This window comes from Oncorhynchus tshawytscha, linkage group LG08 (genome assembly GCF_018296145.1).
Source record: "Oncorhynchus tshawytscha isolate Ot180627B linkage group LG08, Otsh_v2.0, whole genome shotgun sequence".
NCBI classification, from domain to species: Eukaryota; Metazoa; Chordata; class Actinopteri; order Salmoniformes; family Salmonidae; genus Oncorhynchus; species Oncorhynchus tshawytscha.
In genome coordinates, this window is record NC_056436.1 from 62,087,271 (window position 1) to 62,113,104 (window position 25,834).

The 25,834-nt window shown below is 40.7% G+C and overlaps 2 protein-coding genes across 2 annotated transcripts; one reads left to right on the plus strand and one right to left on the minus strand.

The window, feature by feature from the left end:
- Positions 1-807: 807 nt before the first annotated feature.
- Positions 808-9,964, minus strand: trmt12 (tRNA methyltransferase 12 homolog). Its single transcript, XM_024428545.2, is given in 12 exon segments — positions 808-1,354; positions 1,356-1,614; positions 1,617-1,653; positions 1,738-1,750; positions 1,752-1,789; positions 1,791-1,894; positions 2,022-2,106; positions 2,109-2,133; positions 2,288-2,375; positions 9,643-9,752; positions 9,754-9,797; positions 9,950-9,964. Coding segments are annotated over 12 exon segments (909 nt in total). The 3' UTR covers positions 808-1,263.
- A 388-nt stretch (positions 9,965-10,352) lies between these two features.
- LOC112256153 (lipid droplet-regulating VLDL assembly factor AUP1) lies at positions 10,353-23,791 on the plus strand. Its single transcript, XM_024429174.2, has 12 exons — positions 10,353-10,603; positions 11,047-11,184; positions 11,645-11,795; positions 11,984-12,168; positions 15,784-15,856; positions 16,329-16,402; positions 20,595-20,661; positions 20,908-21,013; positions 21,144-21,281; positions 22,251-22,399; positions 23,074-23,162; positions 23,307-23,791. Exons 1-12 carry the CDS (start codon positions 10,563-10,565, stop codon positions 23,350-23,352), a joined length of 1,257 nt encoding a protein of 418 aa, XP_024284942.1. The 5' UTR covers positions 10,353-10,562; the 3' UTR covers positions 23,353-23,791.
- Positions 23,792-25,834: the final 2,043 nt, after the last annotated feature.

Consider the following 25,834-nt stretch of genomic DNA (forward strand, 5'->3'; position numbering starts at 1 on the left):
ATGACTGACCCACTGCCAAACCGGTCATGATGGAGGATGTTGCAGGCAGCAGAACGTTCTACACGGCGTCTCCTGACTCTGTCACGTCTGTCACGTGTGCTCAGTGTGAACCTGCTTTCATCTGTGAAGAGCACAGGGCACCAGTGGCAAATTTGCCAATCTTGGTGTTCTCTGACAAATGCCAAACGTCCTGCACGGTGTTGGGCTGTAAGCACAACCCCCACCTGTGGACGTCGAGCCCTCATACCACCCTCATGGAGTCGGTTTCTGACCGTTTGAGCAGACACATTTGTGGCTTGCTGGAGGTCATTTTGCAGAGCTCTGGCAGTGCTCCTCCTGCTCCTCCTTGCACAAAGGCGGAGGTAGCGGTCCTGCTGCTGGGTTGTTGCCCTCCTACTGCCTCCTCCACGTCTCCTGATGTACTGGCCTGTCTCCTGGTAGCGCCACCATGCTCTGGACACTATGCTGACAGACACAGCAAACCTTCTTGCCACAGCTCACATTGATGTGCCATCCTGGATGAGCTGCACTACCTGAGCCACTTGTGTGGGTTGTAGACTCCGTCTCATGCTACCACTAGAGTGAAAGCACCGCCAGCATTCAAAAGTGACCAAAACATCAGCCAGGAAGCATAGGAACTGAGAAGTGGTCTGTGGTCCCCACCTGCAGAACCACTCCTTTATTGGGGGTGTCTTGCTAATTGCCTATCATTTCCACCTGTTGTCTATTCCATTTGCACAACAGCATGTGAAATTTGTCAATCAGTGTTGCTTCCTAAGTGGACAGTTTGATTTCATAGAAGTGTGATTGACTTGGAGTTACATTGTGTTGTTTAAGTGTTCCCTTTATTTTTTTGAGCAGTGTACATCACACAAAGCAGCCAGAGTCATTGCATGTATAAACATTTGTAAAATCAGTTGTACAACAACCGGTAAACAACAGTTTAATTTTCACATTGTATAAACCTATAAACCATGTTTTTCTTTAAAAAAAACTCCATTCTGATTAATTTAAATGAGTGTGCAACAATTTATTAATAGCCGCAAATGGCAGAGTACGCCAGATGGACTGGTCCATTTTTAGCCTAGTGGGCCTGTCTAATTTGGGTTTTTAGTGCAAAATTCTCATTATCTTGCTAAAAATGGGGGCCTCAAGGTGAAAAAAATGGGCCGGTGTGTTAGAAAGGGGCGATTTTTGGTCCCAGTCCGCCACTGGTATGACTACACAAATAAGAGTCATGCTACAGTCCTGTCTTTTGTCTCCTCAGAGTGGCCTGCATTCTAAGAATAGTACTACATGGTGAATGTGAGGTGCGTATGACTTGACATGCTCAATGTGCTGGACGCCAGTCCAATGTGATGTCCTGCAGTAGAGAGGCAATGTGGATGGCTGTGTCCTTTGTCCAGGCACCCCAAACTTCTCTGTCACTCCCCTTAGGAGACACCTCTTCTTGGTCTCCTCCAGAAATGTCCACTCTCTCCATGACAGGAACAGAGGAAGTGTCACAGTCTGTAATATGAAGTGGTGCGGTAACATTCTGGTGAATTTGCAACATGCCACCGGTCCTTTTCCTCAGTAGTCGACAGGCAACAGGCCAACCACCCGCAGAGCTGGACCCAAATTCACCCGGTCAGCCAGGTTACACAATGGGAGCTGGAAAAACACCCAAAACGATTATTCTCAGATCACATAAACTGGTTGAGTTCTGATCTCCAGTATAAAGATGTTGTTCCTTACTTGCCGGTTGTCTCTTGTGTTCGGTGCAGTGATGCCACACTCCATTTAACTCCCAAGTTTCTTTGCAGGGCTTCCACGGCATCTGGGTTCCACTCACAAGCATGAACATGGCTGGCCCCCGCATGCACCAAGAATGGGATAGTTAAGTAGCCAATACCTAATAAAGAATAACAATATAAGGAATAACAATATAATCCTGTAGTGCTAAATTATGCATAGATTATGAATATTTTCTGTAATTCATGGATAATATACACATATATATACAAGATGTATTTTCTTACCTGCATATAAATCCACCACAGTCTCCCCACTGCAGTTGAATGAGGCAACCCTGAGCTTCTCTGTGATGTTGCCAGCAGAGAACATGCGCACCTGGTCACATCAAACTCATCCCTCAAAGAAAGTTGTAAAACATGACAAAAAAATTGGACAAGGAGTACAAAACATGCAACTATTCCATTGAGACTACAAAGTAACACTTCTGGTACCATTTAAAAAAAAAGAATACTGGTAGTGATGTCATTGAAAGGGTTAAAGGAGTCATTACCTGATATTGTTGTCTACATGTGTCACCCAGCTGTCCTCTCCAACTAGCATGGTCACTACCGGAGTTCTTAATCCATCCTTGGAGATTCAAGCATTCTTTGCCAAACACACACACACACACACTAAACCCATACAGAATGTAAAATTAGGCCTGTATCAATATGATAACAGTTTGTATGCTATACTATAGCATACCTGTTTTCTTCCATACTGGCTGAGAATTTTTTTTTGCCCCCTAAGACCACCAAGTCTCCGTGGCGCTGGCCACCGTGATGCATATCGTCTCTCAGATCCTCAGTCCATCTCTCACCATGGGATTCTAGTAGGTCCTATAAGACATTCACCAGCTTGTCACAGCTTGAGATCCTCCTCTCTCTCTTTGACAGCAGAGGAGCCTGTTGCATAGAGAAAAGCAGAACAATTACAGCAAATTGTTAGATTTCAATCCAAAAAGTCAATGAAGCTAGAGATCAGTAGATGATTAAGACTATGCATATGGGTTGTTCCATTTGATTTTAATCACTTTTTTAATCGCACCCCTTTTCATTTGAACAAAACTTTCCATACATATTTGCCTATGGTGGAAGTTGTCAGAAAGTGACTTTTTGAACCTGAATCCCAACACATTCAGGAGATAAAGGTGCCTAAAGTTGACCCATTTTGCATATACGACCATACGACGAGAAATCCATGTCTGCATCACTGGAAAAGATAAAACGGTTGAGTTGAAAAAAACTTTTTAAATAAAAATTGTAATTTAACCTTTAAGGTCAAACTCAGATTTGTTTCCATTTTCCGCATATCTTGTAGCTTAGACCCTATTTTACATCATCTGGGGTGTTTGTCTTGTGACCGCCATTGGTTAAGACACAACATACATATTATATATAAGATAAGAAAGAGTATGGAAAGTTTGTTGAAATCAAAAGGGGTGTGGTCAAAAAGTGCTTAAAACCAAAATGGAACCACCCATACATATTGGACATTGTCAGAAAGGTAGAAAGAGGTTTTACTGGCTGGTGTGTTTATGGATATATTCAATCGCTCCCTATCCCAGTCTGCTTTCCCCACATGCTTCAAGATGGCCACCATTGTTCCTGTATCCAAGAAGGCAAAGGTAACTGAACTACAGTTGAAATCTGAAGTTTAGATACATCTTAGCCAAATACCTTTAAATTCAGTTTTTCACAATTCCTGACATTTAATCCTAGTAAAAATGACCTGTCTTAGGTCAGTTAGGATCACCACTTTATTTTAAGAATGTGAAATGTCAGAATAATAGTAGAAAGATTTATTTCAGCTTGTATTTCTTTCATCACATTCCCAGTGGGTCAGAAGTTTACATACACTCAATTAGTAATTGGTAGCATTGCCTTTAATTTGATTAACTTGGGTCAAACATTTTGAGTAGTCTCCCACAAGCTTCCCACAATAGGTTTGGTGAATTTTGGCCCATTCCTCCTGACAGAGCTGGTGTAACTGAGTCCGGTTTGTAGGTCTCCTTGCTCACACATGCTTTTTCAGTTCTGCCCACAAATATTCTATCGGATTGAGGTCAAGGCTTTGTGATGGCCACTCCAATACTTTGACTTTGTCCTTAAGCCATTTTGCCACAATTTTGGAAGTATGCTTGTGGTCATTGTCCGTTTGTAAGACCCATTTGCGACCAAGCTTTAACTTCCTGACTGATGTCTTGAGATGTTGCTTCAATATATCCGCATAATTTTCCTCCCTCGTGATGCCATCTATTTTGTGAAGTGCACCAGTCCCTCCTGCAGCAAAGAACCCCCACAACATGATGCTGACACCCCCGTGCTTCACAGTTGCAAGCCTCCCCCTTTTTCCTCCAAACATAACGATGGTCATTATTGCCAAACAGTTCTATTTTTGTTTCATCAGACCAGAGGACATTTCTCCAAAAAGTACGATCTTTGTCTCCATGTGCAGTTGCAAACCATAGTCTGGCTTTTTTATGGTGGTTTTGGAGCAGTGGCTTCTTCCTTGCTGAGCGGCCTTTCAGGATATGTCGATATAGGACTCGTTTTACTGTGGATATAGATACTGTTGTACCTGTTTCCTCCAGCTTCTTCACAAGGTATTTTGCTGTTGTTCTGGGATTGATTTCCACTTTTCGCACCAAAGTACATTCATCTCTAGGAGACAGAACACATCTCCTTCCTGAGCGGTATGACGGCTGCGTGGTCCCAGCTGCGTGGTCCCATATACTCGCGTACTATTGTTTGTACAGATGAACGTGGTACCTTCAGGCGTTTGAAATTTCTCCCAAGGATGAACCAGACTTGTGGAGGTCTATAATTTGTTTTCTGAGGTCTTGGCTGATTTCTTTAGATTTTCCCATGATGTCAAGCAAAGAGGCACTGAGTTTGAAGGTAGGCCTTGAAATGCATCCACAGGTACACCTCCAATTAACTCAAATTATATCAATTAGCCTATCAGAAGCTTCTAAAGCCATGACATAATTTTCTGGAATTTCCCAAGCTGTTTAAAGGCACAGTCAACTTAGTGTATGTAAACTTCTGACCCACTGGAATTGTGATACAGTGAAATAATCTGTATGTAAACAATTGTTGGAAAAATTACTTGTGTCATGCATAAAGTATATGTCCTAACCGACTTGCCAAAACTACAGTTTGTTAACAGGAAATTTGTGGAGTGGTTGAAAAACAAATTTTAATGACTCCAACCTAAGTGTGTGTAAATTTCCGACTTCAACTGTAAATGACTACCGCCCCGTAGCACTCACTTCTGTCATCATGAAGTGCTTTGAGAGACTAATAAAGTATCATATCACCTCCACCTTACTGGCCACCCTAGACCCACTTCAGTATGCATACCGCCCTAACAGGTCCACAGACGATGCAATCTCCATCACACTGCCCTATCCCATCTGGATAAGAGGAATACCTATGTAAGAATGCTGTTCACTAACTACAGCTCAGTATTCAACACCACAGTACCCTCCAAGCTCATCATCAAGCTGGAGGTCCTGGGTCTCAACCTCACCTTGAGCAATTGGGTCCAGGTCTTTCTGACAGGCTGCCACCAGGTGGTGAAGGTAGGAAACAACATCTCCCCCTCGCTGACCCTCAACACTGGGGCCCCACAAGGGTGCGTGCTCAGGCCCCTCCTGTACTCCCTGTTCACCCACGACTGCATGGCCATGCACGCCTCCAACTCAATCATCAAGTTTGCAGACGACACAACTGTAGTGGGCTTGATTACCAACAACGACGAGACAGCCTACAAGGAGGTGAGGGCACTCGGAGTGTGGTGTCAGAAGAATAACCTCTCACTCAACGTCAACAAAACAAAACAAAGGAGATGATCGTGGACTTCAGGAAACAGCAAAGGGAGCACCCCCCTATCTACATCGAAGGGACAGCAGTGGAGAAAGTTTCAAGTTCCTCAGTGTACACATCAACGACAAACTTAAATGGTCCACCCACAGACAGTGTGGTGAAGAAGGCGCAACAGCACCTCTTCAACCTCAGGAGGCTGAAGAAATTTGGCTTGTCACCCAAAACCCTGACTAACTTCTACAGATCCACATCCTGTCGAGAGAGCATCCTGTCAGACTGTATCATAGCCTGGTATGGCAACTGCTCTGCCCTCAACCACAAGGTTGCGGTCTGCACAACGCATCACTGGGGGCAAACTATCTGCCCTCCATGACACCTATAGCACCCGATGTCACAGGAAGGCAAAAAAGATCAAAGACAACAACCACTGGAGCCACTGCCAATTCACACCACTACCATCCAAAAGGCAAGGTCAGTACAGGCGCATCAAAGCCTTGACCGAGAGACTGAAGAATAGCTTCTATCAAGGCCATCAGACTGCTAAACAGCAATCACTTAACTCAGCAGAGAGGCTGCTGCCTACATAGAGACCCAATCACTGGCCACTTTAACAAATTGATCACTAGTCACTTTAACAATGCCACTTTAATAATGTTTACATATCTTACATTACTCAAAGTATATAATACAGTATATGCATATGATATCTAGTTGCACCTTTCCTATGCCGCTCGGTCATCGCTTATCCATATATTTAAATGTACATATTCTCATTGACCCCTTTTAGATTTGTGTGTATTAGGTAGTTGTTGGGGAATTGTTTGATTACTTGTTAGATATTTCTGCACTGCTGGAACCAGAAGCACAAGCATTTCACTACACTCGCATTAACATCTGCTAACCATGTGTATGTGACCAACATAATTTGATTTGATTACTCCGCCCAAAATCTGAGTAAAAGTAACATGTCGGAAACAAAATGTCACGACAATCCGGATAGAAACAACGAATGTCAGTTAACTTTCCAAATGTAGACAAAAAAAATATTCTAGACAAGCTGGGATATTTTTTGTCGGTAAAATGAGGTATGCGGGAAATGGCGGTGGAAAGCCTTTATGCACAACTATTTATATAACAATAATATCGAAGTAAACTTGGGAGTTACCAATGATATGTTGTGCGGTCCTCCCAGGAACTCAGGAAAGCATGCAGTTTATTAGGCTTCAGATTAAATATGTTGTGATGAGCTTGATGCATCTTTTCAATAAATATCGAGTGTCTTATTCTGGTGATATTATGATCGACGCTTGGCTGCCGTTTGACAAATAAAACGTATATTTATTCTGCGCCCAATACGTGTGTGGTTTAGACCCAGTGGCCTGGCGCCCCCTGGAGGAGAATATAGCAAAGCCGTACAGGCTCCAAGATCTGGTATATTTCAACATCTCAATCAAAAAAGCTAAACTCACATTTGACCCTATCATCACGCAAACGCTTACAGTATGGCGTTCAATGGGGAACAATTGCAAATATATTATTAATCACCCCCATATTATTTATTTTATTTTCAATCCCAGCCCCTGTCCACGCAGGAGGCCTTTTGGTAGGCGTCAATATAAATAACAATTTGTTTTAACGGACTTGCCTAGTTAAAGGTTAAATAAAAAAATATGCCATTGTTTAATAATGACAGTCTCCTTTTGGGTGGCCAGCCTATATGTTTTCCAGCTTGAGGGGGGAATTCATACTCTCTCTGACATTGTGGACAGTTGAAACCTACATGCGTTCCAAGACATGAAAAAGCAATACCATCTGCCTGGTTTTAATTTTAATTTTAATTGCAGCTTTGTTCTGCTCTAAGTGCTTATGGAGTATGTTGGGGATCTGATCATCTCATCCTATCCACAAAATAATAATGGCAAGGGTAAGGGCAGTCTCCAAATTATATATATCAATCAAACGTATTTATAAAGCCATTTTTACATCAGCCGATGTCACAAAGTGCCGTACAGAAACACAGCCTAAAACCCCAAACAGCAAGCAATGCAGATGTAGAAGCACGGTGGCTAGGAAAAACTCCCTAGAAAAGCAGGAACCTGGGAAGAAACCAAGAGAGGAACCAGGCTCTGAGGGGAGGCCAGTTCTCTACTGGCTGTGCCGGGTGGAGATTATAACAGTACATGACTAAGATGTTCAAACGTTCATAGATGACCAGCATGGTCAAATAATAATAATCACAGTGGCTGTAGAGGGTGCAACAGGTCAGCACCTCAGGAGTAAATGTTCAGTTGGCTTTTCATAGTCGATTATTTAGAGACAGCAGGTGCGGTAGCGAGAGAGAGTCGAAAACAGCATGTTCGAGACAAGGTAGCACATCCGGTGAACAGGACGCGCTACCTTGTCCCGAACCAGCATGGTATATATTCCTATTCAAACCAACATATTACCAATCTATAAACAATGGAACAAAGATATACCAGCAGTAGATATTAAATGGAGTACTGTCTGGTCCAACATCATATTCTCATCAGGAACCCAAATGACTCACTACAATTTTGCCACATGAGTTATGCGACTCCTAAACAACTTTTCCAGATGAACATAACTCAACCCGTCTGTGTGCTCTGCCCACAGGGTACTCCTGGCACATTTGTGTGACTAAACCGCACACTTTAGAGTGACCTTTTATTGTCTCAAGCGCAAGGTGCACCTGTGTAATAATCATGCTCTTTAATCAGCATGTTGATATGCCACAGCCTGTCAGGTGGATGGATTATCTTGGCAAAGAAGAAATGCTCACTAACAGGGATGTAAGGGGGGGGGTAAATGGTTTGTGTTTTGTTTGTTTGTCACAAAAACTAAAAATCTTGCTCTTTTGTCCATAATAATTTCCTCATGTAAGCTACAACTGCACTGTATACTGAAAAAAAAACATCAGTAGAGTTGAAAATGCGATGGAAACCCATTTAACTTCTATTTTTTATTCGGTACATGGGAATTTAACAGCAACGATTGTTGTAATGTACACTACGTCACCAAGCAAAGCCTTTTTTAGCAATAAATGTCAGTTTGATGCAATCACCCCTCTGGTGGGAGAATATATAGTTTTTATGCAGATTTTAGAATATTTGCATGAAAATCTGTCGCCAAGTGGATGGAAACCTAGACACTGTTACCTAGCTACCTAGCTAATGAGACTGTCGAATTTGGTCAACAACAAAAAAGCTTTCTAATTTGCTACGTGAGGCTTATTTGATTGAATATAAGTTTTGTAATGGTTAGGTTGTTACAAATGCAGACATAAGTGGACGCACGTGGCATTTTGGCAACTTACCTGAAAACGACTTGATATTGGAGTTTTGCCTGTTGTCATAGAGGTCTCATCATGATTATCCAATAAGACATTTCAGGATGGACATTGTCATCAAGGGCTTCCACCATTTTAAAGTAGTCAACTACTGAACTGGGAGCAATCAGCCAATGAAGAAGAAAATGTACTACTTTAAAATGGAGACCGCCTCAATGGCTCTGCCCATGCTGTCAGACACTATAATTGTACAGATACAAAGATGAGTTCTCTCTCTCTCTGTATGTATGTATGGCTGGCATACATATGACCTCTCTTTGGCTAGAATGGTCCCACCTGATTTCGCCTCCTCCCACCTGCATTCCATCTTTGAGGACATGTACTTCCATTGTTAGAGTGGTCACTCTAATACAGGGATGGGAAACCTTGATGTGTGTGGGGGCCACAAAAAAACTAAACTCATTAGGGGCCTCAGTGGCTCGTGGGTCTGCGTACCACTAACATGAGCTAATTGAGTGACTGCTGATGCGCAACCAAATTTCAAAATTACACCTTGTATATTCTATTATTCTAACTCTCAATAGTAAGTTGATACTCAACTGAGTTCCTAAAAAAAATAAAACACTTTTATTTTTTGGTCCGCTGTCCTACAAAAGGGGGCCAAATGCTCAGTTGCCCATTCTTGCTCTAATATTTGACATTGTGCATCCTCCTCATAGCTGCCATTACCTGGATCCTCACAGTTTCCCATGTGCTGCCAGTGGTACACTCTGTTTTGGAGACTTTGGAGATCAAGCTGGGGTAGGTAGAATGGTATGATTGGCAGGGTCACTGTCCCAGCAGTGTTTTTGCATGCAGAACCTAAGGTTCAGAACACCTTGTGCCTGCAAATGTTTCTTTTGTAAAGGTCATTACAAAGGAAATACATAGTTAGCAACAGAAGAGACAGAAAAACAAGCCATCCAGTCAAGACATACAAATAGAAAGTAGGCTAGCTAGCTAGCTTCCAGAAATTGGGAATAGCTAGGTAGCTAACTGCACTGTTGTGCATGACGTTGTAGCACCCTCAGAGATGGTCAGTGGTGGAAAAAGTACCCAATTGTCATACTTGAGTAAAAGTTCAGATACCTTAATTAGAAAATGACTCAAGTAAAAGTGAGTCACCCAGTAAAATACTACTTGAGTAAAAGTATTTAAAGTGTTTGGTTTTAAATACACTTAAGTATCAAAAGTAACTGTAATTGCTCAAATATACTTAAGTATCAAAAGTAAAATATTATAATTTCAAATTCTCCCCAGAGATATCACAAAACATGAAAATAACGATGCAGGAGCAAGTTGAATATGGTGACTGTTTTCCTTAGCCCTTTCTAGCTTGTGGTGACCATTTCTGGAGTGTCAAACGCTAACGAAAAAGAAGGAACCGGAAGTGGTGGGAAACCGTCACTCTTCTGCTCGTTCTACTGTTCAACATGGCGCCCAAGGTAGTCTAACTGGACACGTTAGCCAGCTACAACATGAGCTAACGAGCTGTTGCCAGTTTTACCTTTTTATCGTTTGAAATGAGTGTTTACGTTTGATTAGCAAGCTAGTATGCAGGAATGTAACCCGTGTAAATAACTTACCCAACCGACAGATAAGGTGAAATAATGGAAACTCAAGGAATAGAACAGATGTTTGACTTCCAGCGGTAAGAACAAGATGTGTTGTTTTCAAGACAAGTATCTAACGTTAGCTAACTAGCAGCTTGCTAAATTAGCTTATCAGTACTCCCATAGCAAACATTTTCCAAAGTCTTGGCTGATCATAATCGGCTCTGGCTAGTAGCTAGCTAGGTCACAGTCTTCTTGCCTTCCATTTAGCCTGTTAGGTAGCAAAATTAGCCCAAAATATATCAGTATTGTTATGAACGACGTTAGCTAACTAGTTAGCTGTTATCTTGATTAGTATCAATAAGTAACATTCGTTTGCTAGCTAGTAGCCATCTAAGCAACATGATGCAGCTGTTATTCTTAACACGTTTAGCCAACTAACGTTAGCAGTTTTATAATCTTGCTAATTTTTAATCTGTCCGATTGGACTCGGAATATTCTGCCTGACCATGACCACACTGAAAATCTGTGTCTTAAACAGGTTGCCAAACGATGGACTGGTCCTGTTGCTGGTATTGCTTTACTCTCCAGTTGGCCTGTGTTTGATGTTACTACGAATCTTCGTAGGTGCACATGTGTTTTTGGTGAGCTGTGCACTCCCAGACAGTCTTGCTAGAAGGTAAGGGTAGTTTTGCATTATTGACTAGCAGTTGAAGGTTGACTCAGCAATATAACGTCATCATACACCTTGGGCTGACTTCCTCCTTATAATAAAACCAACATCTGACTAGACTGCAACAATTGGCTTCTCAATATGGGAAGAAGAGTGCAAATTTGGGAAGTCTTGGCAGATTTGGAATAGTTTTTTAAAATGTAACTTTTATTTAGCTAGGCAAGTCAGTTAAGAAAACATCTTATGACCGGCCTACCGGGAAACAGTGGGTTAACTGCTTTGTTCAGGGGCAGAACGACAGGTGTCAGTGCGGGGATTCGATCCAGCAGCCTTTAGTTGCTGGTCCAACACTCTAACCACTAGGCTACCTGCCGCGCTAGAGTTCATGTAGTATTTCTCAGTTTCAAAACATATTCTCCTGTTTTGTGCTTACAGAATCTAACTCAAAGCTTTCTTCCTGTTCCAGATTCATTGTGAGAGTAATGTCCTCAGTCCTTGGTATGCACGTGAGACAGAACAGCCCACGTTTAAGAGACAAAAGCACAAAACTGTACATTTGCAATCACGTGACCCAGTTTGACCACAACATTGTCAATCTTCTAACCTCGTGCAATACAGTGAGTATTTTGGTTGATGAAGTGACGCTCTTTAGAGTGTTGAATTTTGAGCTCCTGGAGTTGTGCTTGCCCAACTGAACAAAGATCTCTTTGTTTAGAGATACAGCTGCATTGACTCAACCGTTGGCCATCAACCAGTGTTTATTTAGTTTGACCATGTCATGTGACCTGTCTGCTCCTCTGCTCAGCCCATGCTGGAGGACTCTGCGGGCTTCGTGTGTTGGGCCAGAGGCTTCATGGAGCTGGGTGCCATATCGGGCCAGGATGAGATGGAGTCCCTCAGGAGATACTGCTCCTCTCCAGGAACTCTGCCCCTGCTCCTCTTCCCTGAGGAGGACACAACCAATGGGCGCGCTGGCTTGCTCAAGTTCAGGTGAGCCACAATACACTGCATTTTTCCTGTCCTCAAGAGTATTGAGTTCTGTCTGTCACCTCTATTTGTTTTTGAAGTTGGTTTCTTCAAACCAAGAGTATCACTGCCCCACACGCTGCTTAAAGCATCATGTGCATATCAGTGCTTTCTATGGGGTTTATCCTATGCATAAAGACAAAGATTTTTTGTATTTGATTATATCTGCCCTCTTTGTATAGGGGAGAGTGGGGTAAGTTGAGCCTAAGGGTTAGTTGAGCCACCCTTTGTTTCTAGGAAACCATACACAAAATGAATGATGTTACCAAAATATTTAGGAAGAGGTCATCATTTCATTGAGTCTGTGAAGGATGAAGCCACATGGGAAAAGTGGTAAGCAAGTTTGGTCTAAACAGATTTTCATAAAGTCCAATTAATTGAAGTTATACGTTTCATGATGCTTGTGTTTAAGTGATTGATGTTAACTGTTAATTCAGGGTTTCCCAAACTCGGTGCACATTTTGTTTTTTGCCCTACCACTACACAGCTGATTCAAATAATCAACTAATCACCAAGCTTTGATGATGTGAATCAGCTGTGTAGTGTTAGCACAAACAACTAAACATGAACCCCATGGGGTCCCAAAGATCAAGTTTGGGAAACGCTGTGTTAATTGGTTAGCCGCCGAAAATACATTTGAGCGGTCATGCTTATCGGTCTATAGGTTCATTTGCATTATTTAGTGGAATTAAATGGGCGTGTGTATTTTCATTGGTGGAATTACATTGGCGTGTGTGTTTTCGTTAGTCATCATGTATGTTATTTATCACGCATACAGAGCCTAGTTTGAATAGCGGAATAGCCTACCATCTGTCAGACAGCACGAGAGTAGCTCATCATAAAGCCTGTAAACTACTGGAGTGAAACGTGCTTTTAGAAGCCCAGTCATTGTGCAACAAATAACTATTCTAAACGCAATCGCATGTTAACTGTTTTGATGTTCACAATTTAAAGAGCTTTTTTTATTTCTCAATCTCAACTCGTAATTAAAAGCATGTCTCCCATTTGCCATTCGAGTGCAAAGGCTATAGTCAACAGTAGGCAGGCTATCAGCGCGTCAGTGGTTAGAGCGTTGGACTAGTAACCGAAAGGTTGCAAGTTCGAATCCCGGAGCTGACAAGGTACAAATCTGTCGTTCTGCCCCTGAACAGGCAGTTAACCCACTGTTCCTAGGCCGTCATTGAAAATAAGAATTTGTTCTCAACTGACTTGCCGAGTAAAATAAAGGTAAAAATAAAAATTTGTATTGTGAGCTTGAGGCAGTACAGTGTATTGTGAGCTTGAGGCAGTACAATTGTTTAAAACGTTTTACTGAACGTTTTACTTTACTGTAAATGAGGTATGTCTAACCTTGCTTCAAATTAGCCTAGTGAAAATCCAACCATAGAAACGTGGAGGCAATTATTTAATAGAATTCCTCATCCCATTAACCAGTATTTCTCTCCTGTTGGTTTTTCTTATCAACTTTCCTTCATTCTCCGGAACCAAAGGAACAGTCCTAGTCATATTAGCAACTCATCCTAGTTGTTGCTATTAGATTCCCCTTCTTTCTAAATTTGTAGCCAAGATTTTAATCTCTGTCACATGGAATCACTCGCATTAGCTGTGCTCTTAATGAAACATGTTAATTCCTTGTATGCATACATAATCATTTCTGTTGGTCACGCAATTTTACTGTTTAGGAATTTTTATTTACTGTTATTTGGCCGGTTAATGAGGGTTGAATAGTCAGCAGCAAAATTGAAAGATATGCACCCCTAATCTAAACCAAAGTAGATCGTTTTAAGATTGATTTATACATCAGTTGGGGTCTCTACTAGCATTCAAACTCTAGGTGGCCTTCTGCATTCTGCCTTCTCCCTACAGTTCTCAGCGGTTAGCTTCGCCCACGACTGGCTCTTGTAAACTACAATCCCCACACTGTGTTTTAACTTTTAGAAATGTCAATAATCATCTCTTGCGAAACGGTTTTCTTAACATATGACCCTTATCTTTCATCAGTGAGGAAGGATCCTTCAAATAAGAAATATACATTTACTGTAGCAGTTTTGCACTGATCCATACAGCTATGGGTTCCTCCATCAGACAACTACACTTCCACTACACTTCCAGAGTTATGCTTACAAACAGGCGTTTGGAGAACGCTAGATAGCTAATTAACACAGGTGGTCTCCTCTGTTTTCCGTAAACAAGCACTGTAATATGGCCTTGCGGAAACACTAACCCTATAAAGGTGTGCATCAATTTTAACCTTTTTGTTTTTAGAAAATGAGTTTTCGCTTATATGAAAGATCTGGTCTTTATGCTTTTTAAACCGTACCACAAGCAATGTGTGTTCACACCGAGCGCCGGGGCTCTTAACAAAAGTCCCCTGTGCAGAAGACGCCTACAATATGAGGTCCTAAACCTAGCATGAAAATACATCCTTGTACCTTTTTGTGGGCTAATTTAATTTTTAACATTTTTGCCTTTGGGTACGGTGAGCCAATGGCTACCATACCCCATAAAAATTATGATTACGTTTTGTCAGTTATATGTCAGTATATATATTTTTGCAATGTGTCATGCATATGAACTCAAGATATTGTATTTTTATTGTTACAGAGCAGACATCATCATGCCCTGTGTATACAAATGTAAAACAAGCAGGAGTCTAGCCCCTCTTGAGGTTCTTGAGAGAGCAGCCAAGGAAGTGAGAGAAGGGAAGAAGTCCATTCAAGCAGCAGCAAAGGATGAACAAATAGACTGAATTGACAGTAAAGGGATGCATTGACAAAAAAAGAAAACAAATGTGTACCTGTGTGAAAGAGAGGCTATGACAGAGTAGCAGAGGAACACAAGGTCTTATCTGAAGACATGGAGTCAGCTTGATAAACATATCAAGAATCTTGCAGATCAGTTTCATGGTCTTAGTAGCTTCAAATGCAAAGAACTAGCCTACAAATTGGCACATCGAAACAACATACCTGTCCCAGGCAACTGGTCAAGAAATTTAAGGGTAAGTGATATTGAACAGAGAGCTCTATATCTGAATGTAGGCATACATTTAAGATATACAATATACCACACCCCCATTCCATGAATTCAACTTTGACCAACCAGCACCATCACCCATTATCACTGGACACAATCACCCACTTACCCCAAGGCGGCTCAACATACCCTGTCCATATGCTCAGCTTACCCTAAGTTGTGCCAAGAGAATCACTTTTTTTTTCAACTAATGTTTACATTAATTCAGATTATTTCCAGGGATACCACATCCTGAAATATTTGTAGATATCTTTGTTACAAAGAATACTACATTTCCCTTGACATAGTGATGCTGAATGTTAAAAAAAAATATATATATATATATTACTTACCCCACTCTCGCCTTCACAAATACATTTTCTAGTTTTCACCAGTAGGACAGAGAACTATTGCTATTAGCAACTTAAATGGTTAGTGATTTATTAGCAGGTGATTAGAGGAGAATCTGTCCTGAGCAGAATGCCAACACTGCTATAGGCTGCCCCTGTACTGCCTGTGTATTACTGGTGCTAAGAGCTGGTGCTCAACCTGTTTTCTCTCCCTCAGCTCCTGGCCTTTCTCCTTGACTGATTCCATTCAGCCTGTGGCCTTGCAAGTGAAGAGACCATTTCTAGCTCTGGTAATACAATCAAAACTAAACTGCCTCTTTCTCATATTTTAAAAGCAATGTGGTATATTTAGCAATATACATTTGGTGAAAGTTTTTGTTTAAAGAGTTGGGCTTTCAAGGGACGACAGCTGTTTCTTCAGTCTTGTTGAGTAGACTCGTAATATATGGTAGATGAGTGGGTGTGCATTTAAATGGGAGGAGCAAGTTCCACACTAAACATTACATTTTTATAGAAATTCTAAGAAAGTGTGACATTATTTCCTTTGTTTTGAGACACCACTCGTATATTAGTTGATCAAGCCATCATTTTGTCCAACAGTCCATAGGAAGACCTGTAAAATTGTTTTGCACACCGCTGGTAGACTAAATATGTTTTTGTGCACTTGATTTGTCACTGTAAGTCTTAACATATTTCTGTCAGACACATGCAGAAGATTTCCTGTAATGAAAGCGCTAATGTAGTTTGTTCCTCTTTCTCCAGAGCACGCCAGACTCCTTCTGGCTGACAGAACTGTTGTGGACCTTTTTCGTCCCGTGTACAGTGTACCATGTAAGGTACTAAATAATTACTGTCTCTTACTATTTGTCATTGTCCGGGTTCTGGTTGGACCTCGTAATAGAATTGATATTTGACAACTTTTGTTTGTCCTTGAATTCCACTCCATTACTCATTGGAAAATTCCCTTAGAATTAGCAGTGGTTTGTCCTAGATATGTGACGCTCTTGCCATTTCAGAGTTAATGTTTAGTCGGCGTCAGCAGTACAGTTGCTAGTGAAAGTCTACACACTTCACATTTTGCTGCCTTAAAATTCAATCTTAACTAGTGACTCCCCATCCCGGGTCCAGGAGCGTAATCATCGACTGACACTAATTAGCATAACGCAACGGACATAAATATTCTTATTCATGAAAATCACAAGTGATATATATTGAGACACAGCTTAGCCTTTTGTTAATCACCCTGTCGTCTCAGATTTTCAAAATATGCTTTACAGCCAAAGCTAGACAAGCATTTGTGTAAGTTTATCGATAGCCTAGCATAGCGTTTTGTCCAGCTAGCAGCAGGTAACTTGGTCACGGAAATCAGAAAAGCAATCAAATTAAATAGTTTACCTTTGATGAGCTTCGGATGTTTTCACTCACGAGACTCCCAGTTAGATAGCCAATGTTCCTTTTTTCCAAAAATATTATTTTTATCGGCGAAATAGCTCCATTTGTTCTTCACGTTTGGCTGAGAAATTGACAGGAAATTGCAGTCACGAAAACGCCGAAAAAGATACCAAATTTGCTCCATAATATCGACAGAAACATGGCAAACGTTGTTTATAATCGATCCTCAAGGTGTTTTTCAAATATCTATTCGATAATATATCCACCGGGACAATTGGTTTTTCAGTAGGACCGATTGGAATAATGGCTACCTCTGTATTTTACGCGAGAATCACTCAGAGCCATCAGGTGACCACTTGCGTAATGTAGCCTCTTACGGGTATTCTTCAACATAAATGCGTAAAACTACATCTCAATGCTGTAGACACCTTGGGGAATACGGAGAAAAAGTAATCTGGTTGATAGCCCATTCACTGCTCAATAGGGACGCATTGGAACGCAGAGCTTTCAAAAGATGAGTCACTTCCGGGTTGGATTTTTCTCAGGCTTTCGCCTGCAATATCAGTTCTGTTATACTCACAGACAATATTTTTACAGTTTTGGAAACTTTAGAGTTTTCTATCCTAAGCTATCAATTATATGCATATTCTAGCATCTTGTCCTGACAAAATATCCCGTTTACTACAGGAATGTTATTTTTCCATAAATTAAAATACTGCCCCCTAGTCACAAAAAGTTTTAAGGGATTACATTGTGTTTTTTCCTACAGATCTAAACATCCTACACCACATTTCCCAAATGAAATAATAGAACATTCCCCAAATGGAATGATAGAACATTTTCCTAATGAATATTAAAAAATAAAAATATGTGTTTACCCCCCAGAGTTAATACTTGGTGGAAACACCTTGGACATTCATTATAGCTGTGAATCATATTCAATCAGATTCTACCAACTTTGCCCAACCCTTAGGTTAACATACAGTACAGTTTTTGAATGACTACCTCATCTCTGTACCCACACACATACAATTATCTGTAAGGTCCCTCAGACAAACAGTGAATTTCAAACACGGATTCAACCACAAACACCAAGGTGTGCCTCGCAAAAAAGGGCACCTATTGGTAGATGGGTATAAAAGAAATTAGCTTGCGTCAATAAGAATTCAACCCCTTTGTTATAGTAAGCCTACATAAGTTCAGGAGTAAAACTGTGCATAACAAGTCACATAAGTTGCATGGACTCATTCTGTGTGCAAAAAGACATTTATAACTTGATTTTTGAATGAGTACCTCATCTCTGTACCCTACACATACAATTATCTGTAAGGTCCCTCAGTTAAGAAGTGAATTTCAAACACAGATTCGACCACAAAGATCAGGGAGGCCTCGCTAAGAAGAGCATGTATTGGTAGATGGGTACAATTTAAAAAAGCACACATTGAATATCCCTTTGACCATTGTGAAGTTATTAATTACACTTTGGATGGTGTATTTAAAAAAAATTTAAAAAATATTTTTTAACCTTAACTGACTTGCCTAGTTAAATAAAGAACAAATTCTTATTGATCTGTACACCCAGTCACTACAAAGATACAGGCGTCCTTCCTAACTCAGTTTCCGGAGACGAATGAAACCCCTCAGGGAGGCCGATGGTAACTAAACGGTTACACACTTTAAGCTTTGATAGGAGAACTGAGGATGGATCAACAACATTGTAGTTACTCTACAATACTTGCCTAATTGACAGAGTGAAAAGAAGGAAGCCTGTGCCGACTAAAAATATTCCAAAACATGCACCCTGTTTGCAACAAGGCACTAAACTAATTTTGCCTTAAAATGTGGCAAAGCAAGTAAATTTCTGTCTGGAATTCAAGGTGTTATGTTTGGGGAAAATCCAATAAAAAAAGTACCCCTCTCCATATTTAAGCATAATGGTATGCTTGTAATCGTAATGGACTAGGTAGTTTTTCTGGTTAAAAAAAGAAACGCAATGGAGCTACGCACAGGCAAAATCCTAGATGAAAACCTACTTCAGTCTGCTTTCCACCAGACACTGGGATATTTAATTTACCTTTCCGCAGGACAATAACCTAAAACACAACTCCAAATCTACACTGGAGTTGCTTACCAAGAAGACAGTGATAGTTTTGACTTAAATCACCTTGAAAAGCTATGGCAAGACCTGAAAATAGTTGTCCGGCAATGATCAATAACCAATTTGACAGAAATAATAATAATGTGCCAATATTATACAATCCAGGTGTGCAAAGCTCTTAGAGACTTACCCAGAAAGACTCGCAGCTGGAATCGCTGCCAAAGGTGATTCTAACATGTATTGACTCAGAGGTGTGAATTCCTGTATTTAATTTTCAATAAATTCGCTAACATTTCTAAAAACATATGCTTTCAATGTCATGGGGTATTGTGTGTAGATGGTTGAGAGAACAAAATAAATGTATCCATTTTGAATTCAGGCTGTAACACAACAAAATGTGGAATAAGTCAAGGGGTATGAAAACTTTGGTCAAAATGTCTCGAGCTCAGTTTGGTTGGGAGTCTTTGATAGAAAGCAATTTTCAAAGCTTGTCTCTGATTTGCATGCACATTTAAGACAAGACTGAGATTTGACCACTCAGGAACACTCAACATCTCTTGAAGCCATTCTGGTGCGTCTTTGGCATTAATATGTAATTGTCCCACTGAAAAATAAAACTGCTTTGCTCCTGGGTATGCTCTTTCATATTTATTTTGATCCTGACAAATTCCCCAGTCCCTAAATGGCCAATTTCTTTGCTGTGTTGTCTTGCAGTATTACTTAATGGCTGTGTTGCAAACAGAATGGATGATTTGGAGTGGATTTTTTAAAAGGCCACTAATGTGGGGTGAATGCAATCTTCTGTATTTTAACGTATTGGCAGCATCATGTTATGGGTATGCTTGTCACCGGCAGGGACTGGGGAGTTTGTCAGGATCAAAATAAATATGAAAGGGACAAAGGCCAAATAAAAAGTTAAAGGAAACCCTGTCTTAGTCTTCTGAAAACATAACCCTGGTATAGACCAATATGTGTTCAGTTTTCCTGAATGGTCCATTCTCAGTCCTGACTTAAATCTGCTTGAAAGTCAGAGACAAGGTTAGAATATTACTGCCCATCAATGATTCCCAACCTTATTTACTTAGCTTGAGCAATTTTGACAAAAACAATGGCTTTATGTTGCCCAAAGGTGGTGCAAGGTTGGTAGAATCTGTTTCAAAATGATTCACAGCTGTAATGGCTGCCAAAGGTGCTTCCACCAAGTATTAACTCTGGAGCGGGTGAAGATGAACGCAATCAATACATTTTTGTTTTTTTTATTAATTAGGAACATTTTCTATAATTTTTCTTTCACTTTAAAAACGTGGAGTAGGTTATGTAGATCGTAGGAAAGAAATCCAATTGACTCTTATTTAATTTTAAGTCAACAAAAGGTGAAGACTATGCAAGCGGAATGTAGACTTTCACTAGCGACTGTTGTCATAACTTTTCAACCAGCTTGATTAGAGCTAGAAGCAAGTTTACATCAAGAGGCAAGTTTAAGTTTACCATCACTGCTCACAAAGCTTGTAGAGATCCTGTTTCGTTTACTTTCACAGATGGCTCCCCACTGTGTCGAGGCAAGATGAAGAATCCCTTCAAGAGTTTGCCAACAAAATCCAAGGGGTATTAAACCTTACACACTTGTTCTGCAACGCCTTCTGTTCCCTAATGCCCACATTGTCTCAAACAAAACCCGTATGTATCTTATTGAAAAATGGTGCATATTGCAAGTTATCACATTGACTGCCGTAAAGCACCCAATTCCAGGCTCTGAGCTTGTGATATTACAAAATTTTTAATGATATGGAACACCTGAGTGAGTGGTTATTCAATTGTCCTCTGATTGGTCTTTGTGCCGTCCATTTTCAGCTCCTAGCCACCGAGCTTGGCGTGGTCTCAACACAGATTACCAAAGCAGACAAAGCTGAGCACGTGAAAAGGAAACTGCATGTTGCACCGCACACCACAACCTCAAGTAAGAGAGCCCTGGAGAAACCTTCCCTGACAAAGCCTCTCTTACAGCATGGTCTTGGTGCAAGTTATGCTCACTTGGAGGTGGTTGGGACCGTCAGTGATGGTGTGTGTTTGCTGCTGTCTGTGTCCAGATTTGGGTGCCAGACCACGTCCTCTGGGCTTCATGGTTCGCAGCTCTGGGGTGGAGGAGCTCAGGATCAGCAGGATGGCCCAGCAGGTGAAGGAGGTTCTGCCTGACATCCCCCTCGGCATCATCACCAGAGACCTGGGTACGCCAATCCTTCATTTCTGCTTTGCATTTCCAGTGCAGTGACACAGAATTTGAAATGAGCAGTGCACCAATTCAAGTCGCTTTTGCATTTCATTGAAATGGTGGTAATACTTGACATGAAACCAGTGCCATAACACATTATGACAAGGTCAACCTGTTTAAAATATGATCATAACACTATCAGGATGCATATTTAGACCTGTTGTGACATATATTGTGTTATTTTATGGCTGGTTATGACACCTACATTTTATTATTTTTTATTTAACCTTTAACTAGGCAAGTCAGTACATAAGTGTGTAAAAACCTACAGAAGGCAAAACATTCCATTACACTATAGCCTCCTTTCAACATAATGTTTACGTTATATGCTTTAAAAAATGTACCTTATTAAATTATCATTGTAACTGTGCACGTTGATGTCAGAGCCTGTCTGCTCTGTTGCTGATGACTGGGACGAATACAGGAGCATATTTCAGGAGCAGGACAAGACATCCTCTTTTTGACTGATGACTGATATAAGGGCATGTATGTGGAAGGCCTATCTGGCTTATATAGTTATGATGGTCATAATGCTTCTTGACAGTGTCAAAATGTGTTTTCTACAAGTTATTTAAAATCGAATGAAAAAACATGACTGTAAATAGTTCATTACATCAGAGGATTTAAGAAACAAACTTTCAACCGAAAGCTTTATTCAAATTTAACATTATTATGTAGGTGTCATAACCAGACATAAAATAGTGCAATATAAGTCACAAAGGGTGTAAATATATGGGTTATGACAGTGTTATGACCATATTGACAGGTTGTCAGCTGTTATGACATAGTTATTACTATCGTAATGTGTTATGACACAGGGTTTCAAGTAAAGTGTTACCAATGGAGTTTGCATTAGGATCAATGGGAGAAAAAGGCACAGTAGCATGCAGTGTTTCCCAAACCTTTTCCCTTACCCTTTTTACAGTGCAAACCAACTGCGTGGACACGACTATCACTAACCTGCTTGAGAGCACTGAGGAGTTTCCATTGGAGGCCACAGGCGGCTCCACATCTGCACCAGGCCCATCCTGGAGGTCCCTCTCCTTTTCAGCTGCACCTGCTCCCACCATTAAGGTTTGCCAATCATCTAAATGATGTCTTAAGTCTTCTGGTAGTCTACACTGAGTGTATAAAACATTAGGAACACCTGCTCTTTCCATGACAGACTGAACAGGTGAAAGCTATGATCCCTTATTGATGTCCCCTGTTAAATCCACTTCAATCAGTGTAGATGAAGGGAAGGAGACAGGTTAAAGAAGGGTTTTTAAGCCTTGAGACATCGATTGTGTTTGTTTGCCATTTAGAGGGTGAATGGGCAAGACAAAATATTTAAGTGCATTTAAATGGGGTATGGTTGTAGGTGCCAGGCGCACCGGTTTGAGTGTGTCAAGAACTGCAAAACTCCTGGGTTTTTCACGCTCAACAGTTTCCTGTGTGTATCAAGAATGGTCCACCACCCAAAGGACATCCAGCCAACTTGACACAACTGTGGGAAGCATTGGAGTCAACATGGGCCAGCATCCCTATGGAACACTTTCAACACCAAGTAGAGTCCATGCCCTGATGAATTGAGGCTGTTCTGAGGACAAAAGGGGGTGCAACTCAATATTGGGAAGGTGTTCCTAATGTTTTTGTACATTCAGTGTATATTACCTTGCCAGCAAAGTAATTGAGGTACCATCTTGCTACACTATTCTATTTATCAGGAGCTTGCTGTATAGTCAGATTTTGTTGATTTTGACCCATAGCCTGCTGCCAAGTCTTTTGGGAAATCGCCAGTAGACCGACACATGTCCCTACAAGAGAGGAAGGAGGCCTTGTATGAGTTTGCAAGAAGGTGAGATCAAAGCTGCAATTCAGTCTTGGATTGATTTTAATTTCACCCACCCATAGAACTGACACATTTGGCCCTACGTTTTACACTCATCGTTGTTGTCCACCGGTCAACTCTGTTAGTTGTTCCCACCTTCCTTTCCTCTAGACGCTACATCGAGAAGCATGGACTGGAGCAGGACGACAACCTCTGAACAAGATCTGATTGCTGGGAAATGTGTTAGGAATTATGGTTGTTAAAATCAAATAATTGTACAGACAATAATTGTACAGGAGTGTATGGAGAGTTGAACAGAGGGTTTTTGTTGAGACACACGTACCGGAGGAAAACCTTCTGAAGACTTCAATGGATTTTTTAGATTTTTTATTTGCTTGCATGGAAGTCATGCATGTGTATTTTTAATTATTTCTCCCAGCAAAAATATTATTTTGATAACAATTTGTATTAAGATCCAGTGACCATAAAACATCTCATTATTTTTTATAATGGCAGAGGTAATGATGAAACAAAGTCCATCTTGCTCTGCTTTCAGAGAAGCCACATCAGCTCTTAGGTTCATTATATTTTGACAGTACTTGTTTCTGCAGTATGAACCTTTTAAAGTTAATAAAGTTCATAATTTATAAATGCAAGAGATTGTTTTGGCTAGAATCACAATTCCACTATTCCTCTTCGGATTTACCCTGGCATGACTCAATTAGTGCTAAGCAGCATTAAGTCATAAAATCAAATGCTACGAGATAGTAGATACATGTGTATAACTGTTGGGGATTGTCAAGTCAGAAACCCAACTATAACAAACTGTATGTTGGTAAGCAACTGTTTGCTAAGCTTAGGGTAAGGTTTAAGATTAGAGCTAGAGTAAGTGAATAGTTGAAATGTTACTCATAGTCTGTAGCGCATCTACAAATAAAGGGTTGCTGACAAATGTTTAATAGTCAGATGAAACAATAAGAGATGATGAGAATGAGGAGTTATTAGCATCTGTAAAGCAGGATCATAGGGCCGAGACCCCCTTCAGCTGTTGCTCTCCTACAGTTCTTTGGGAAGTAGGCCACTAACACTAAGTCACCGACACATCTTTTTAATGTATTTTTTATTTCACCTTTATTTAACCAGGTAGGCTAGTTGAGAACAAGTTCTCATTTGCAACTGCGACATGGCCAAGATCAAGCAAAGCAGTGTGACACAGACAACAACACAGAGTTACACATGGAGTACACCATAAACAAGCCCATCTGCTCCGTTATGGGCCTGGCACCGCGACAGTATCATGTCATATGTACAGTACCAGTCAAAAGTTTGGACACACCTACTCATTCAAGGGAGTTTCTTTATTTTTACTTTTTTCTGTGTTGTAGAATAATTGTGAAGATGTCAAAACTATGAAATAACACATTTGGAATCGTGTAGTAACCAAAAAAGTGTTAAACAAATCAAAATATATTAAAGATTTAAAGTAGCCACCCTTTGCCTTGATAACAGCTTTGCACACATGGCATTCTACTCAACCAGCTTCTTGTTCCTTGTTCATATGTGGAATTTCTTTCCTTAATGCATTTGAGCCAATCAATTGTGTTGTGACAAGGTAGGGGTGGGAAACAGAAGATAGACCTATTTGGTAAAAGACCAAGTCCATATTATGGCAAAAACAGCTAAAATAAGCAAAGAGAAATGACAGTCCTTTACTTTAAGACATGAAGGTCAGTCAATGCGGAAAATGTCAGTAACTTTGAAAGTGCAGTCGCAAAAACCATCAAGCGCTATGATGAAACTGGCTCTCATGAGGACCACTACAGGAAAGGAAGACCCAGAGTTACCTCTGCTGCAGAGGAGAAGTTCATTAGAGTTACCAGCCTCAGAAATTGCAGCCCAAATTAATGCTTCAGAGAGTTCAAGTAACAGACACATCTCAAAATCAACTGTTCAGAGGAGACTGCGTGAATCAGGCTTTCATGGTCGAATTGCTGCAAAGAAACCACTACTAGGACACCAATAAGAATAAAAGGTTTGTTTGAGTCAAGAAACACGAGCAATGGACATTAGACCGGTGGAAATCTGTCCTTTGGTCTGATGAGTCCAAATTTGAGATTTTTAGTTCCAACTGCTGTGTCTTTGTGAGACTCAAGAGTAGGTGAACGGAGGATCTCCACATGTGTAGTTCCCACCGTGAAGAATGCTTTGGGGGTGCTTTGCTGGTGACAGTCAGCACACTTAACCAGCATGGCTACCACAGCATTCTGCAGAGATACGCCATCCCATCTGGTTTGCACTTAGTGGGAGTATAATTTGATTTTCAACAGGACAATGACCCAACACACCTCCAGGCTGTGTAAAGGCTATTTGACCAAGAAGGAGAGTGATGGAGTGCTGCATCAGATTACCTGGCCTCCATGATCACCTAACCTCAACCCAATTGAGATGGTTTGCGATGAGTCAGATGCAAAGTGAAGGAAAAGCAGCCAACAAGTGCTCAGCATTTGTTGGAACTCTTCAAGACTGTTGGAAAAGCATTCCAGGCGAAGCTGGTTGAGAGAATGCCAGGAGTGTGCAAAGCTGTCAAGGCAAAGAGTGGCAACTTTCATGAATATAAAATATATTTTATTTAACATTTTTGTATGTGTTATTTCATAGTTTTGATGTCTTAGTTTTCATAGTTTTGATGTCACTATTGT